General features: G+C 42.4%; 1 protein-coding gene across 1 annotated transcript in view; it reads left to right on the plus strand.

Moving 5' to 3' along the window:
• Positions 1 to 16,231, plus strand: part of L3MBTL4 (L3MBTL histone methyl-lysine binding protein 4) — a 243,846-nt gene that overhangs the window by 20,544 nt on the left and 207,071 nt on the right. The window contains 2 exon segments of the mRNA XM_053743522.1: positions 2,965 to 3,027; positions 6,425 to 6,516. Coding sequence (XP_053599497.1) covers positions 2,965 to 3,027; positions 6,425 to 6,516 — 155 coding nt within the window.

Below are 16,231 nucleotides of genomic sequence, written 5' to 3' on the forward strand. Positions count from 1 at the left end.
TTTTAGTTCAGAAAATCACTAATAAATATTGTGCAGTTTCCTAGAATTAGATGTTCTTTTTGCAAAGTGAGGGTTCATCTGTTAGTGGCTTTTCAGCCTATGCTCTTGGAGGGGGACAAATGTGACACCGAGTGTCCAGAGTATTGGGTAGAATAACTGTACTGTGGGCTTTCTAATGTTGGGAATCCTAAAAACTATTTTTGTAAGTAAAAATGGAGTCATACTAGAGAGAAATTTTATAGCCTCCAAAATTGATAAAACATTTTAATTTTTTTGCTATTATTTTTGAAAGCAGTTTTTATCTATTTTTGATTCTATAACATATGGTTAAATTTAACATACATTTAATCCTCAAAGCAATTTAACATATAACTTTGTTCGTTGACAGGTCATTATTTTTTTTTTTTTGCAATTAACTTAAAATCAGCATGCATCACTTTAAAAAAAAAATTTTTATGGCCACATCTGTGGCATATAGAAATTTCTGGACTAGGGGTTGAATCGGAGCTGCACCTGAGGCCTATGGCAATGTGGGACCCAGGCTGCATTTTCAACCTTTGCCTGCAGCTTGTGGCAACACCAGGTCCTTAACCCACTGACCTAGGCCAGAGATCAAACCCACATCCTCACGGAGACAAGGTTGAGTCCTTAACCTGCTGAGCCACAATGGGAACTCCTAGTATGAATCACTTTTTAAATGAGGAAGAGAGATTTAAAAATCACCAATGTAATTAAATATGTTAAATCGCCTTCAAGTAACAATATACTGTTATGTTTTTTTTTCTTTTTTTGTATTGAAGTACAATGATTACAATGATTCAGGTGTACAACAAAGCAATTCAGTAGATTCTTTTCTGTAATGGGTTATTACAAGATAGAAATATAACATTTGAAAAAAACCACAGACCTAGATGACAACTAGGGCTTCTTTCCATATTTAAATAACAGGCTATGCTTTTTATGTTATGGGTTTTTATAAGAAGAGCTGAGAACAAAAAACGCTAGCACACACATATGGAGGACTCTTCATGTAAAGAATTGAAATAAAGGAGTAAAGGGCTTTTTATATTAATTTAATTAAATTGAACTATTCAGAACTCCAGTTCTGAAATGATAGAGTAGGTCACAATTGTGGTTTATAGAAACTGAAAAAATCTCTCAGGTTGAAGGGGCATCTGGTCTAGAGTACATCATACTCAGTGTGCCAACCCCTTTTCCAAGGGCGACGTTGCTGCCCAGTCCCATCGGACATGGAGACCACATTGTGAAAGGGGCGCTTCCAGGAGCTCACCCCCTGCCTCGTGGTGTCTGCTGTCTTTGAGGCCATGGCTTGGTTCTGGTGCACATATGCTTTCTAAAACACTTGCAGCACACCACCGGCCTCCAGCCCGTCCGCGCACTGCCCCTGCCTGCTCTTGGCTTGTGTTCTGTTCAGCTCCTTTCTTTGGCCATATTCTTCGATTCCTTCTTCTCAGGATTGACCCCTATCCTCCACTGTTCTGTCCAAAGCTGAATTCTCCCTGGAAGCACAGCCCTCCTTGGACCATCACGTGCATAGCTGACCCCTCCGCCAGAGGTCTGCTGGCAGTACTGGCTGGGTCAAGGACAGTTCTTCTCACCCACCTCTTCTGTTGATGGCTCATGTGGGCCTGGACTTGGGGTTGCAGGAAAGAAGTATTATATAGCAGGAGTGTGTGGGCTAGAAATTTCGTTTAAATCCAGACTCTCCTTATGTTTGACCTCTGTAAGCCTCAGTTTCTAAGAATTATAAGATTGTAAATCTAATATTCCATGTTGTAAAGAGTAAGTGGAAGCATACACATTACAAACACACACACAAACCACCCAATTTGGTACCTGGCATATATTGGTCTGCTTAAGTGACTGATAGTATGTAATCAAATATATTTTGTGTATTAGTAATGTTTGACAGAAGAGTAATAACTGGAACATTCTGCTGTAGCTGGTGTGCATAGTTAAAAGAAATTTAGGGTTTACAAACCTGCATGTGTATCTAATGTTGTATAAGAATGTCATATCTGTACTATGCTGAGAAAAGTACATACAAATAAAATAATTCAGTGCCTGAAGCAGTGCTGTCTCATAATTGGCTCTTTCTCTCTAGGAAATTAAGAAATGACTTGGTCAAAATAGGGATTTTTTTTTTTTTTTTTTTGCTTTGTAGGTCTGTACCTGTGACATATGGAGGTTCCCAGGCTAGGGGTCGAATCGAAGCTGTAGCTGTCAGCCTACACCACAGCCACAGCAACGCCAGATCTGAGCCATGTCAGTGACCTACACCGCAGCTCACGGCAATGTTGGCTCCTTAACCTGCTGAGCAAGGCTGGGGATCAACCCCTCAACCTCATGGTTACTGGTCGGATTTGTTTCCACTGTGCCACAATGGGAACTCCCTAAATAGGTATCTTTGAATTCATTTTTGAAGCCAAACACAGGACTCTTCTGCCTTCTTTCTTCCCTTTAATTCATTAAAGAAGTATTTATGGCCAGATGTGATTATCGCTCCAGGGATGCAGTGATGAACATAATCAACAAGATCCCATCTTTTGGGAGCTTATGTTTAAATCTAAATAAGCAATGGGGGTGGAAGCTGGGGTGCTGGCCTGGCCAGGGGCAGTTGGCAGGACAGGATGGCTGGTTCCCAGCAGGTAGGGCTGGAGGGTGGCTCCATAGTTGCCTGGACTCTGGGGGTCAGTCTCATTGTATGGTCAGGGATGCGTATCCAGTGGTGGATGGGGCATGAGTTAGCCTCCCTCCCCAGCAGGACTGCAGATGGGACCCAGGCCTGAATAGTTCACTGTTCAGGGGGCAAATCAGGCCTGAGTGGGCACCAAATTCCTGTTCAGGTGAGGCCACCAGTTCTGCTCTGCAGACAGAGAAAGCCCAGGCTGTGCTGTCTCTTCAGGCGCTGATGTGCTGAGGGCTGTGGACCGATCTTCACAGCCTCCTGTGTGCTCTGGCTGGGCTCCCTGGCCAGCCAGGCTGTTGTCGGTGATGAGCAGGACTGTGAGTTCGAGTCCCCGCCCGGGTACAGAGAGAGAAGCAGCTCCATAGCCGGCAAAGCTCTATGTTTGTTGTTCTCTCTCGAGCTGACCCGCACCTCGAGTTCCCTGGCTGGGCAGGCCACTGGCTTTGCTCTGCAGACCATCGACTCTGCCCCCTCCTCCTGGCTCAGGTGCCACTAGGCCACCCTTCTTCCAAACTCTTCCCACCCTTCTGGTCGGTAGGTCTGAAAGGCTGTCTCCACAGGGTAGGGCTGGGATACAGCACACAGCCTGGGCTTGTGCAAACCCCGGTGGGCCCGACAGAACTCTTCATTTGAGGATCAACTGAGGCAGCTCTGCTCCCCTCGAGTTCCCTGGTCAGAAGGTGCCCTGTCTTGGCTCTGCAGTTGAGCAGAGCCACTGGCTGGAATCGCCACCTGGGTGATGCAGGTGTGTACTCCATTTGCAAGATCCCTGTGCATGCTGCAAGCCCCTCCCCCTTTCCATCAGTCCCCAGCGTGGAGCCCCCAGGTTCCCCTGCAGTCCCCCTGGGGTGGAATCAGAATTGTGGCTCCCACCTAGTGACCTGTAATGCAGGGGTGGGTGTCCCCTCGGGTCCTCTTCCCACTGGAGAAGCCAAGGCTGGGGAGGCCTGTGGGAGAGGGGTGTGGTCAGCAGCCCTGCACCCCCTCCCTCCCCTTCCTGCATCTGTCTGGGTCCCTGGGCTGCAGGGAACCTTCAGCCTCATGCACCAGGTGGAGGGTCTCCCAGTGTGTCTTGGTCTGGAGTGGGAGCGGAGTGAAGTCTGGAACGACCTGTGTCACCATTGTGGTGATGTCACTCCTCACACGCAAGTATTTTTAACAGCGCAGCTGTGGTAGAAAATGAGATATTTACATTTGCCTTAGAGCCAACACTGCTGTAATGTTTTTTGGTAAAGCTTATAATTGTAATGTAGTAAAATGCTTATGTGAAAATAGGGATGTTGAATAATCTCACCAGAGAATCTTCAGGGTTTGTCAAGTTGCCTTCTCTGTTTAGCAAAACACAGTACTGTTGGGGTAGAAATGGAGCTGAGATGGGCCAGCAGACTGTGAGCTCCTTGGAGGAATTCACACCGAGAGGTCACACTGTTTCCAAACAGAGCCAGAAAACCCCCTGATGACAATTCTCTTAGCCTTATTTAAAGTGTTTTTTAAAATTCATATACTTTTAGTAAGTGTATTTCTTAGCAAGAACATGTCAGTGTGTTGTGATTGATAAATAATAAATATAAATGCATATGCTCTGTCTTATTTAAACTATAAATTGACATGAATTTTTTCCTTATAATCTGAGCTTAAAAATGCAGGTCAATTGTATATATGAATATCAGGGGAAAAATAGTGCCTATTATTTGTTTATTTATTATTTACTGGACAGGGGACTGGGTCATAATTTTATTCCAGCAAACAGCATGTTTCTTTGTACATTAAGAGGCACTCAGAAAATTTTATTTTATTTAATTTTAATTTTTTATAGACTACCCACAGCATGTGGAAGTTCCTGGGCTAAACCTGAGCCACAACAAGTGACAATGCCAAGTCCTTAACTGCTAGGCCACCAGGGAACTCTAGAAAATATTTTTTTAAATGATTAAAAGCCTACCCTAATTCTTCCTGTACAACTTGATGGGGTTTTGTGTTTGTTATTCCATCAAGTTCCTTTATTGTCTTAAGAGGTTTCAAATGTTTGACTTCGAGATGTACCTTGCCACCTGTCACCACCAGTACATTTGTGAATCTGACCTTTTACCATCTGTACCTTCTTTAGGAACATTTTACAGCAAGAGACATGTTAAAATTAAGGCTCACATAGCACTTCTTGACCAATCTTCTCCAAGGACGTTTGTATATGACTGTGTGTTTGTGCAGGTGTGTGTGTATGGTTATAATGCTTGTAAAGAATTTTTAAACTGTAGAAAGTAACAAGTAAGGACAGAATATTTACATTAATCACACCACCCCCATATAACCACTATTAATATTTATCTGTTTCTCTCCAGTCTCTTTCCTCTGGGTGTGTGTTTGTATGTGTGGATACACATATACACATAGTGCCTGTCCTGGAGAAGGGGCTTTATACATATGTTGAAAATGAATGTTTTAATGTACGTAATAATTTGCGTTTTAAAATTCAGACTCATGAAATAGATACTGTTTGTGTCCTTACTTTGACTTTGACTTAATCCAGAAAGTTCTCAAGATGTTCTGTTACTTAAACAGTACAGTTTTTGACAACTTCATAATGGTATATGGATATATGTGTGTATGTTTATATGTAGATATAAACATCACTTATTTAACCTTTCTCCCATGTTACTATGACTTTGCATTTCTGCTGTGATAATGTCGCAATGTACATTTTCCCCGTCAACTTTTATCATGACCATTTCCTTAGCTGTTCGTCCTCGAGGAGGAATTACTAGAATATAGAATGTAAACCTCAAGCAATTATTAATCCTCTTTGTCAGATTTTTATTATTTAAAATGATATTTCTCTTGAATTACAAAGGATATCTGTTCATCTAAAAATACAGAAAATTAAAGTACAAATAAAATTGGAAAGAAATTATTTATAATCCTGGCACCTGAAGATGACCTCAATTAAGATTCCTAATTTTAGTCTTTTTTATTTCCATTATGTGTTTTACCCCAAAAAAGTGTCATTTTACTTCCTAAGCTGCTTTTTATTAACCTAGCTGTTCTCTGCCATTGAGCAGCCTTCTGCAATGACAGTTTATGGCCTGTCATTACAATGGCTCATCTGTGCAGTGCATTCAGTCAGCCTCTTGGTGGACCTTGAGTTTGTTCCCAGTGTCTCACCGTTATGAAGAATTCTAGGATAAACTCTTGGGCACATCACTTTAATGTATTTAAGACAAATTCCTCGAAGGAGAATTGCTGGTACCAAGTATGCAAATAATTTTTTAAGGCTTTTGACAAGTTTCCACATGGCCTTTGGACAGGTTGTACCAATTGACATTCATTCACACCAGGAAGAAGACATACGGAAGTGAAGGAGATTGTAAACATTTTTTTTTTTTTTTGGTCCTTCACCTTAAAATTAGCCAAAGCATCTTCTAGAAAACCTGTGCTTGTTCCCTCTCCTTTAAGAGGAGCTGGGGGCATGTGTTCTGAGTGTCACCAGCAGGCTGAGCCCGAACTGTGTTCCTAAGGCTGTTCTGCCCTAGGAACAGCTGGGTGTGAGGGGTTACATGACTTCACCGAATACTCACAGTGATAAGGCTCCTTCCTACTGGTTAACGGGCCTTCTGATGATCAGTTTAAGGACTTAGGCTGCTTTTTGGACTCGTTTTCAATGACATCATTTTTCTGTCACTGACTGTCTCAAGGAAAGTCACTGTGTTTTCCTTCCAGGCCCTGCAGTGGCTGCACAGGACCCCTGGTTTTGGGAGCAGTTCTTGAAAGAGGAGGCGGCTGCAGCAGCACCCATGGAGCTGTTTTCCAAGGTGAGCCCTTGCAGGTCATATTTTTGCAAGGAATTGACACTTCAGGGAATCCACTGAATGCAGTCTTTTGCCTAGATGAAACACCAGCTTATTTGAGTTGAAGGCTTTGCTGGAAAATGACAAAACAGAGCCAATCCAAGCCTTAGTGATTCCATGTGTGCTGTGGGACTGGTCTGCCTGGGTGGACACCCAGCCTTGCCACCTCCCAGCTCTGTGACCTTGGCCAGGCCATCTAGGCTGTGTCATCTGTAAAGTAGTGGGCATCACCATTCCTGCCTCCTTGGGTTACTGTGCAATGAAGGACATAGGATGTAACACACACATAACAAATAAGCGTGGGTCTTGCTTCTTCTTAGCAGACATTCCTGGCCTATGTCCGCCCAAGGATCAGGTGCCAGGTGTCTGTTTTGATGTGCTGCTTGGAGGTGTGGGTCGGGAAGCACATTGGAGGGATCCTGTGTCAGGACCTCCTTCTCCTATGCCAGGACCTCCCCAGCTGTGCCCAGGTGGACTTGCTCCACCCTGGGACTCCCGGCACCAGAGGCTGGCAGCTTCAGGAACCATCTGCACCCAGGGTACCAGACCTTCCTGGGCTCTTTCTCTTCTCAGTCTGTGCTTTCATCATGCCAGGGACCATCTGATTTAAAAGCTGCCTCAGATTGCATTCATTATATTGCATTTTAACCAGGAGTGAGAAGCTAAGACTTTTTATTTGCTTCACTTTTTATGGTATCTGTTGAGTTACTTTTAGTACATTTTAGTATATGAAAAGGCCAGTGGTTAGAATCTTGGACATGGTGCTAGAACAGGGGAGAAGAGGTGTCACCAATGCGGAAAGAAAGAGGAGCAAGTGCTGGTGCCTGACATTTAAGAAGGGCCAAATATCTTTTTATTGGTTCTCAACCCAGTTGTCACTCCAGAGAGCTTTGGAAAACACGTATGTGTGTGTTCCTGAAACCTTCTGACTTAGAACCTCAGGGCGGGACCTGGGGAACTGCAGAATGGGAGCTTCCTGGGGCTCTTGTGTGCAGATGGAGGTCCACAGTGGGACAAGGTTTTTTTTTTTTTCCCCCAAGGGCCACAGTGCTGCACATGGAAGTTCCCAGGCTAGCGGTTGCATCAGAGCTGCAGTGCTGGCCTATGCCACAGCCACAGCCACGCGGGATCTGAGCCACATCTGTGACCAGCACCACAGCTCACCGCAACACCAGATCCTTAACCCAGCGAGGCCAGGGATGGAACCCACATCCTCATGGATACTAATCGGGTTTGTAACTCATTGAGCCACAGCGGGAACTCCTGAGGCAGGTTCAAGTTCTGTGTAGGTCCTGGTGCCCCCACTGCTGCCACGTGACAAGACTCAGGGTCTGTCCCACTAAACATGTAAGTCCCCAGCTGACAGATCACAGTGCCTGTTCCCAGTGTGCTCTCCCCAGTCCCTGCTGAATTGGCTTCTGGAAACCTTGTCTTGCTTCCAAGTGTGGATGCTCTCACTGAGGGCTGGCTTTGACCCGGGCAGTGCAGTGTCCCTCCAGCCCCCATTTCATCTCACCCTGTGCCCATTCCATGCCCTTACTGTGGTACTCACTCCAGGTCAGAGGGTTGGTCAGACCAGAAGCCAGTGGAGGCATTGCTTTGACCTTCCAGATGGGAGGTTCAACCCAAGGACATAGGCCAGGCTTGAGGCCTGATGGCTGTGCTTGGATGGGACCACCATCCAGGATCTCAAGGCAGCTAGAAGCCACGAATATGTAGGAGAGTCAGAACGTGTGATGTAACAAGACTGGCCATGAAGGATGCAGTGTCTTAGGAATCAGACTTGTGTGTGTCCCTGCCAAAAATCAAAACGTGTAAGAAATCAGTTTTATTCAGATGCTTGGTCAGGGTTTCAAACACCAGGCATGTGGGGGCAGGGGGCAACTGTGCTTACAAACCACAGTGTGGCCTTTCCACATGCAGGCATGGAAGCGGACTGGCCGCTCTGACTCAAAGGAGCAGAGCGAGTCTCCGTTCATGTTCTGTCTCTGTTCTGGGGCAAAACTGAGGCTTCATCCTGCTCTTGTGGCTCAGAGCCTTTTCTTCTCTTAGAACCCCTCTGAAACAGTGTGGACTAAGATCCGGGGCTGTGAAGCCCTTCCGAGGATCTGAAGCCATGGAGCCAGAAGCACAGATCAGCTCTTCCAGCTGGAGGCCCAATGTCCTGTTCAGAGAAAGGGAATTAAAAGAAGAAAATGGTGGCATTTAGAGTCAAGGGTGGACTGTCCCAAGGCTCTTCTCCTGCAGTAAAAGGAAATCTGTAATTAGAAGTATCTTCATCTCTTCCCTGGGAGAGTTTACTCATTCGGGAAAAAATATGTGGATTTATTATTTTAAACATTAGGCTCAGAGGATTTATGGAGTCTAGTCAGTTATGGCCAGTGAATTGTCACACAACTTTAGGAGTTATTTTCAAGAATTCTTTCTGTGTAGTTCCTTATTTTATGATGTGTGGGTTCTTTTTCTTTGTTCATAAATATCTTTGTTAGTCTAAAGCTGCCTAAATTCAGCAATATTTCACCCGCTCTGGTCTGTGCTTTCTTTCTGTTTCTGAGACCATAATTCAGTCAGTGGTTAGGTTAGGGTCACTGGATATATAATACACACGCACACGCACACGCACATGCATATGCACGCACACACACACACGTGCACGCGCACCAAACTTCCTGTCAATAGGTCAGTGGAACCCAGGGGAATGAGAATTTCTGTATCTGAGATTATAGTAGAATAGATTCACAAAGGAACAGTAGGAATTACATTTACCAACTTATTAAAGTGCATTTTTTCTGTGAAACCCACGGTTTCTGTGTCCTCTATTTGTAGAATGACTCCTGGTATAATCATCACAGCAGTTTGGGACTCAGAATTAATTTGTGACAAGTGTTCAATAACAAGGCCATAGTCTCTAAAATGAGAGTTTAAAAATACACAATCAGCCATTCTTCACTGCCGTCTTAACTGAAGCTTTGTAGCCAGTTATGTTTAATTATGTAGGTGATGATTTTTCTCCATTAGCCTAACAAATAGATGGCAAAAATGGCTGTCACTTTGCAGAATTTAAAACATGCCTGGCTGTCTGACCTGTGTCTCCATGAGGAGCAGCTGCAGGAACTGCTGTTCTGCTTATTGATGTCTCCTAAGTAGGCTGTTTAGTCCGTGGGTGGATTAATGGCAGAGTCCCATAAAGGACAGCCATGTGTCTCTTAGTCTTTTTTTTTTTCAGGTCTTCGATCCCTTTGAACATTTAATGTGAGCTACTGATAGTCTCCTTAGAGAAGTGCTTCTATCTATTGGCACACAAAATTTTACAAAAAAAAAATTGAAAGGTTTCCAGAATCTTTGAATACACTGTGGACCCCACCCTTACCCCATCATTAAGAATAACGGCATGAACCAAGAGTACCAAACAACAAAAAATGTGTGTGTGTGTATGTGAGTGTGTGCATTGTGTGATTTTCTCCAATTTCTCTGTGATTTTTCAGAGGAAGTCCAAAGTGGCTCTGATATTCTTGATAATTTCCATGCCTAGCTCAGGTGAGGATCGTAGATTCCTGAGAAAAAAAGCAAGGAAGGCATTTCATAACCTTTCATAGAGTGCCAGTGTCTCTGTGAATGGACTTTTACTTGGAAAGATTTACTATAAAATGCCCCAGAGAAGGATGAAGCTGCAGTCACACACCTGAGAGTTGAGATTGGAAAGTAAATACAGAAACATAGTTTTGATAAGCTGTTCATCAAGTCCTTGAAGGTATCAGTAGATACTGATAACATTTTTTAAGTGAACATGATCACATTTTGGAAAATCTGCAAATTTCTTTCAAGCCTGAAATGTGGGAGTCAGTTTCAATTCCTTGCCTTTCTCATGCTGTGCATCAAGCCAGCCGCAGTTGGGGCCCATTTTAAGTCCTACATGGGTGTGCGTCTGAACCCTGCGCTCCACTCCCAGCTCTTGCTCTGCGGTGGTTGAGGTTGTTGTCACTCGTTCAGGCTGCTGCAGTGTTCCAGGAAACATAACTTTGTAGGCAAGCACGCAGACCAGGGTTCAAATTCGAATTCTGGGGTTTTACCGACTAGCTGTGCAAGTGGGGCAACTCGTGAACCTCTTCGATGCCTCTGTTTCCTCCTGTGGGACACGGGGTTAGTGCAGTTAGATGCTGTGCATGGTACATGGCAAATGCTCGATTGTCAGTAGGGGTGAAAAGCCTCCCTGACTGTCTTTTCTATTTCAAATCTTGCAAGTTTGCTTCTTGCATAAAAGGCGTCCGTATAGCACTTGACGAAGAACAGCCCTCCTTCTTCCTTCATTTCTCTTAATGAGAAAGCTGTGACTCACCAGTACAGGTTGCTGGCTGTGATGGCAAGTGTTTGGTGGTTCTTCAGACAGATATTGATCGTCCTGGATGTTCAGAGAAAACATAAACATAAACGCAGACTCACTCTGTTTTATCAAATGCCATGTTGACACATCACACTCACGACCTGGCCAGTCGGGTCTCTCAACTTGAAAGACAGCTACCAGTGCACTTCTCACTTTCTCTTTGATTCTCTTTGTCTCAGGAAAATCATTTCCATGTTCCCTTCTGTAATATTTGAGTGATTTTTTTACACTATCCCATTGAAAAAATTGTCGTGTTGACGAAAAGCTAAATTCTCTGTGATCCAGCTGAGTATATCACAATTTCCCTACATAGGGCTTCTTGATGGCTCACTTTTTATATTTATATTATTATTTATATTCAGTGTTTATATTAGTTTTTATATTTTATAGTTAATTGTGACGTTTCAGCCCTGGACAGACACATTGAAATGATTTGAGAGTTTGAAGATATTGCTGAGATAAACCATTTAAGGACGCTGAACTCATGGCAGTGGTCTCTGGTGTTATAAGAACTTTTGTTTCTACCACCTGCTGTACAGTTCCCTAGGAACCTGTTTCCCTTTGACAGCTGTCTCATGGAGGCTGGCCCTGGCCCAGGCCTTTACATACACACCTTGCTGCAAACATGAGCCTCAGTGGCTGTGATTCCATCAATGCCCAGTTTCTCCCATTCCTTTCGGTAGTGAGTGAAACTCAGGGAAGCACTGTTGGCTGCCAGCTCTTGCCTGTGACTAAGGTAGACTCTCTTTGGATATTCAGATGGAGATACCTGCTCTGCGCGTTGGCAGTCTTGTGTGGGGCATGCATTTCCTGGATGCCGCAGCCACGTGCAGTCTGTGTCATGGCCCGAACCATCACTACAAGATCCTGTCTGCTCTTGGGTTGGGTGCTGGTGATAGCCTGGATGCTCTCAGGCTGTCCTCCAGCTGCCCAGAGCTGTTCCCGCTGACCTGGTGGCTCTGTCCTCCCATGGGGCCAAGACCTGCTGGCACACATCCTTGAAAACAGGTGCCCTATGGCACGGCGTTGCATAAAGGAGTTTGCCAGTGGCCTGTCCTCTTTTCTCTAGGCATGGTGGTGTGTTTTTGTTTGTTTTCTGACCCATTTTATTTCTAAATAATAGTGTATCTTCTGTACCTACTTTTGAGAGCAGTATGGAACTGTGAATAATCTTTCTTCTTCAACATTAGTGGCCAGATGCATCCATTTCATACTAGAAAGCAGTATTTTGCAACTGTTCTGAGAGAAGAAAATGACAAAACAGATCAGCTTCACTTCTGTACCCAGTAGCTCATGGTGCTTCCTGGGAAATGTCCTTGAAGCCTTCCTTGGCCCCAAGCCAGGTTTTGTTTTGCCTTTTGTTGCCACTTCTGTCCCCTAGTGGAATGAACTGTTGGCAGGCCTTCAGAGGACTTATGTCCTTAGTTCTGCTGCCACAAAACTGGTGTGACCTTATGGACGTCTCTTCACCTCCCTGGGCTTGAGGTTGTTTATCCATAAAGGTGGTTTTCGAGTCCACAGACCTGACCCTTTTTTATGACTAAATTTAATGGGCTTATTGTTTACTTTGTGTGACTCCAGTTCCCTCTTTTCCTCATAAAATATAATTTTATAAGCACAGCTATCAATTATATTCATAAAGCATAAGATTTTTGGAAAGGAAAAATCTTTATCTGCTCTGAATAAACCATTACAGAGAAAAGAGATCAATGGCAGCCAGTGATCCTTCTCACTAGATGTTGCCCTTCAGATTGTTAAAGTGAGTGTTTGATTTTTATTTGAAACTCTCCGAAAAATGCTGGGGCTGCTTTAGCTGTGTAGCATTCCTCACCATGTCGCATAAAGCTCCCAACTGTTCAGCTCAGAAACCATTTGAAGTGTTGACAAGGGTGACGTTGATTGGCCCAACTCTCGGCAGTGACTCAGTGCCAGGGTCTTGAATTGATCTTTCCCATTTGAGGTCGTACCGGTTCCTCCCCATCCCCAATTTTGCATCGTTCAGTTTTGTTAAAACATGAAAAATGCCCTCTCATCTTCTGCAGCCTCTTAGATTCCCTTTCGGCTTTATTATCATACTCTTCCCTGGTCTCTCCTTCCTCTTTTCTTTCTTATTCGTGTGTGTGTGTGTGTGTGTGTGTGTGTGTGTGTGTGTGTGTGTGTGTGTGTGTGTGAGAGAGAGAGAGAGAGAGAGAGAGAGAGAGAATGTGGTGCTTTTGAAGTTAACTGAGAGATTTCAAAGCAGTGAACAGGAGGGAGTCACAGAAAACTTGTTAAATACAATCTGCTGGAAAACAGAGTAGAAGTGAGAAGAAGGCTGGGAGAGTTAAACACACACATGACATTTATTTCTGTAGACATAAAATATTCCTGAGAAATCATTCACTCTTGCCATTTCATTTTTGGGTTTTGTCATCTTACACGTTTTTCCTCAGAAGCTTCTAAAATGATCTCTGAATATAAGAAAGTTTTTAACGACATTTTATAAAGCAGTCCATAAAGATTGTAGAAGAATTTCGTGTTCTTACAAAAAAGGCATGCACCCACGTGGAAGAAGGTTGAATCAGCGAAGTCACCTGCACACAGTGGAGGAGGGTGCAGCTGGAAAAGAGAATGTGGGCAGTGGCTGTGACCTGACATGGGGTGGTTTCCAGGGGGCGCTGGGAAGTGAGCAAAGCCAAGTGCAGAACAGCCTGTGTTATATGCTAGCTTCAGTGTAAGGAAAAGGGAAAAATAAGAAAAAAAAAATAAACAGAATTGCTTATCTTTACAAGAACAACCCTGGGAAGGATAAAGAAAGAAAGAGAATGTTCTTATTCTTAGGGAAAGTAAGTACTCTTACCGTAAAATTAATATTTAGAGGTAAAGATCCCCCAAATGATTAAAAAATCATATGTACATGGCGTGGGCAGGATACAGGAGGGAAGGGCACTTCTCTCAGTACCTTTAGGTATAGCTTTAACTTTTGGAAGCATGTTCATATTCTGCATATTAAAAATCAAAAGATATTATTAAGAACTGAAAGAAAATAGGAACAAATGAGCTCAACTGTTTTTCTGGTAGGTACCATAACTGCATCTAGTCACTGTGATGGAACATGATGGAGGATAACATGAGAAAAAGAACATATATATATGTGTGTGTGTGTGTGTGTGTGTGTGTATATGACTGGGTCACTTTACTGTACAGTAGGAATTGACAGAATACTGTAAATCAACTATAGTGGAAAAAAATCTTAAAAAAGAGAGGAAAAAAAGAATGAATCCGAGTAGTTTATGAATACAGGTTTTAACTATTTATTGTATCTAGGATGGCAGAGCAGGGAGAGAAAATTGCAAACAAATCCTGAACTCTTTTTGTAGGTTTGTTTATTATAGTCGAGTGAGTGAAAGAGTTCTGAGGCTGTAGTAGATATGCTGTTGGATTTAGTACATGATTAAATAAGTTGACTTTGTTAAAGGAGAAATACAAATACAGACTGATAAAGAGCAAGCCCTTTGGAGATGGACTGGAGTTAGATGGATCTGTTTCAACTTTTGGTTTATCATGTTATATATGTGTGTGTGTGTGTGTGTGTGTGTGTGTGTGTGTGCGCGCAAAAATATCTGTGTATATATGTGCGTTTTGAATGTGACTTTAGTGAGGGAGTTGGAGACTACTCTAATTGTGTGATCAAAATTAATATCACCTGTGGACCACATGGCATCATGTGGTGGCAGAAGTAATGTCCTGAGAAGTGATGTGGTCACCCCTGTCGCGTGGTGGGTAAAAATGCATAACGGGACTCTAATCATGGGGAAACATCAGACGCACCCAAAACGAGGAACTTTATATTTTTTAACAAAGGAAGGAAAAGACTGTGTTCTTAAAGAAGTCAATGTTATAATAGATAAAGAACTACAAGGGAAAATGTTCCAGATTAAGGGAGACTAGAGAGACATGTCAATTAAACTGAATATCTGACCTTAAACTGAATCCTGTTCTGGAGGGGGGAAATGTTAGGAACAGCATTGTTGAATCAGTTGGAAAAATTGGAATAGGAGTAGAAGATTAGTTGAAAGTACTGAATAATGTAAAATTTAGAGAAGGTGATAATTAAGCTATTTTTATGTAAGAGAATGTTCTTATTCTTAGGGAAAGTAAGTACTCTTACCGTAAAATTAATATTTAGAGGTAAAGATCCCCCAAATGATTAAAAAATCATATGTACACATATATGTATACCTATACATCTATAGCTGTTCACACACAAACACGTAGGAGAGAGGGACAAACAGAAATAATAAAGGAAATGCCATGGAATGTTAATAATAAATAAACCTAGGCAAAGGTTGTCTGTGTTCTCTGTGCAATTTTGTTCTTTCAACTATTCTTTAAGCTTGACATTATTTCCAAACAAAAAGATTCTTTTCAGAAGAGTAAATTTTACCTAAAAATAGGCATTTATGTATTAAGCAGTCATCAATAGTAATAAACTTACTGATTAAAAAGCAGCTCTGGAGTTCCCACTGTGGTGCAATGATTAAGAGTCCAACTGCAGCAGCCTGCATCCCTGTGGAAGAGAAGGTTCGATCCCTGGCCCAGGGCAGTGGGTTAAAGGATCCAGTGTTGCCACAGCTGCAGTGCAGGCTGAAGCTGCAGCTTGGATTTAATCCCTGGCCCAAGAACTTCCTTATGCCAAGGGTGTTCCATTAAAAAAAAATTTATGTGTGTATATATATATATATATATGGATATATATTATATATATATATCCATATATATATAAAATAGCTCTATAGCTAGTAGAACAATATTTTGATCATCATTTACCATTGGTATACTTATAAGTTTGTTCTCACTTAAGAATAAATTAACTGGTAATGCTGTATGTATCATCTCAAAACTGTGCTCAAAACTAATAATCATTCAGCAAGTCTATGAGAAGAAGACCAATATTGAATAAAATAATAATGAATGGGAATGAATGAGAAAATCTATTATGAAATAAGTTCCATTTACAATATCAATAAAAATAAAAGGTATATAGGAATAAATATTAGAGTTTATGTTAAAATTATAAATATATCTTGGATGAACAAAATGATTTGATTAAATGGAGAGGGAACAAGTTACTGATTTAGAAAACCAATATGATAAAATTTACTCTCCAGATAGAAAGACTCATTATAGCAATTAAGACAATGTGATATGAACAAATATGCCAATGAACAGAATGAAAAGTCCAGAAATAGACCCGTAGACATGTAGAAACATGACACGATAGAGGAAACTTTGCAGATCAGTGTTAAGTATGGACTA

This window comes from Phacochoerus africanus, chromosome 8 (genome assembly GCF_016906955.1).
Source record: "Phacochoerus africanus isolate WHEZ1 chromosome 8, ROS_Pafr_v1, whole genome shotgun sequence".
Lineage (NCBI taxonomy): Eukaryota > Metazoa > Chordata > Mammalia > Artiodactyla > Suidae > Phacochoerus > Phacochoerus africanus.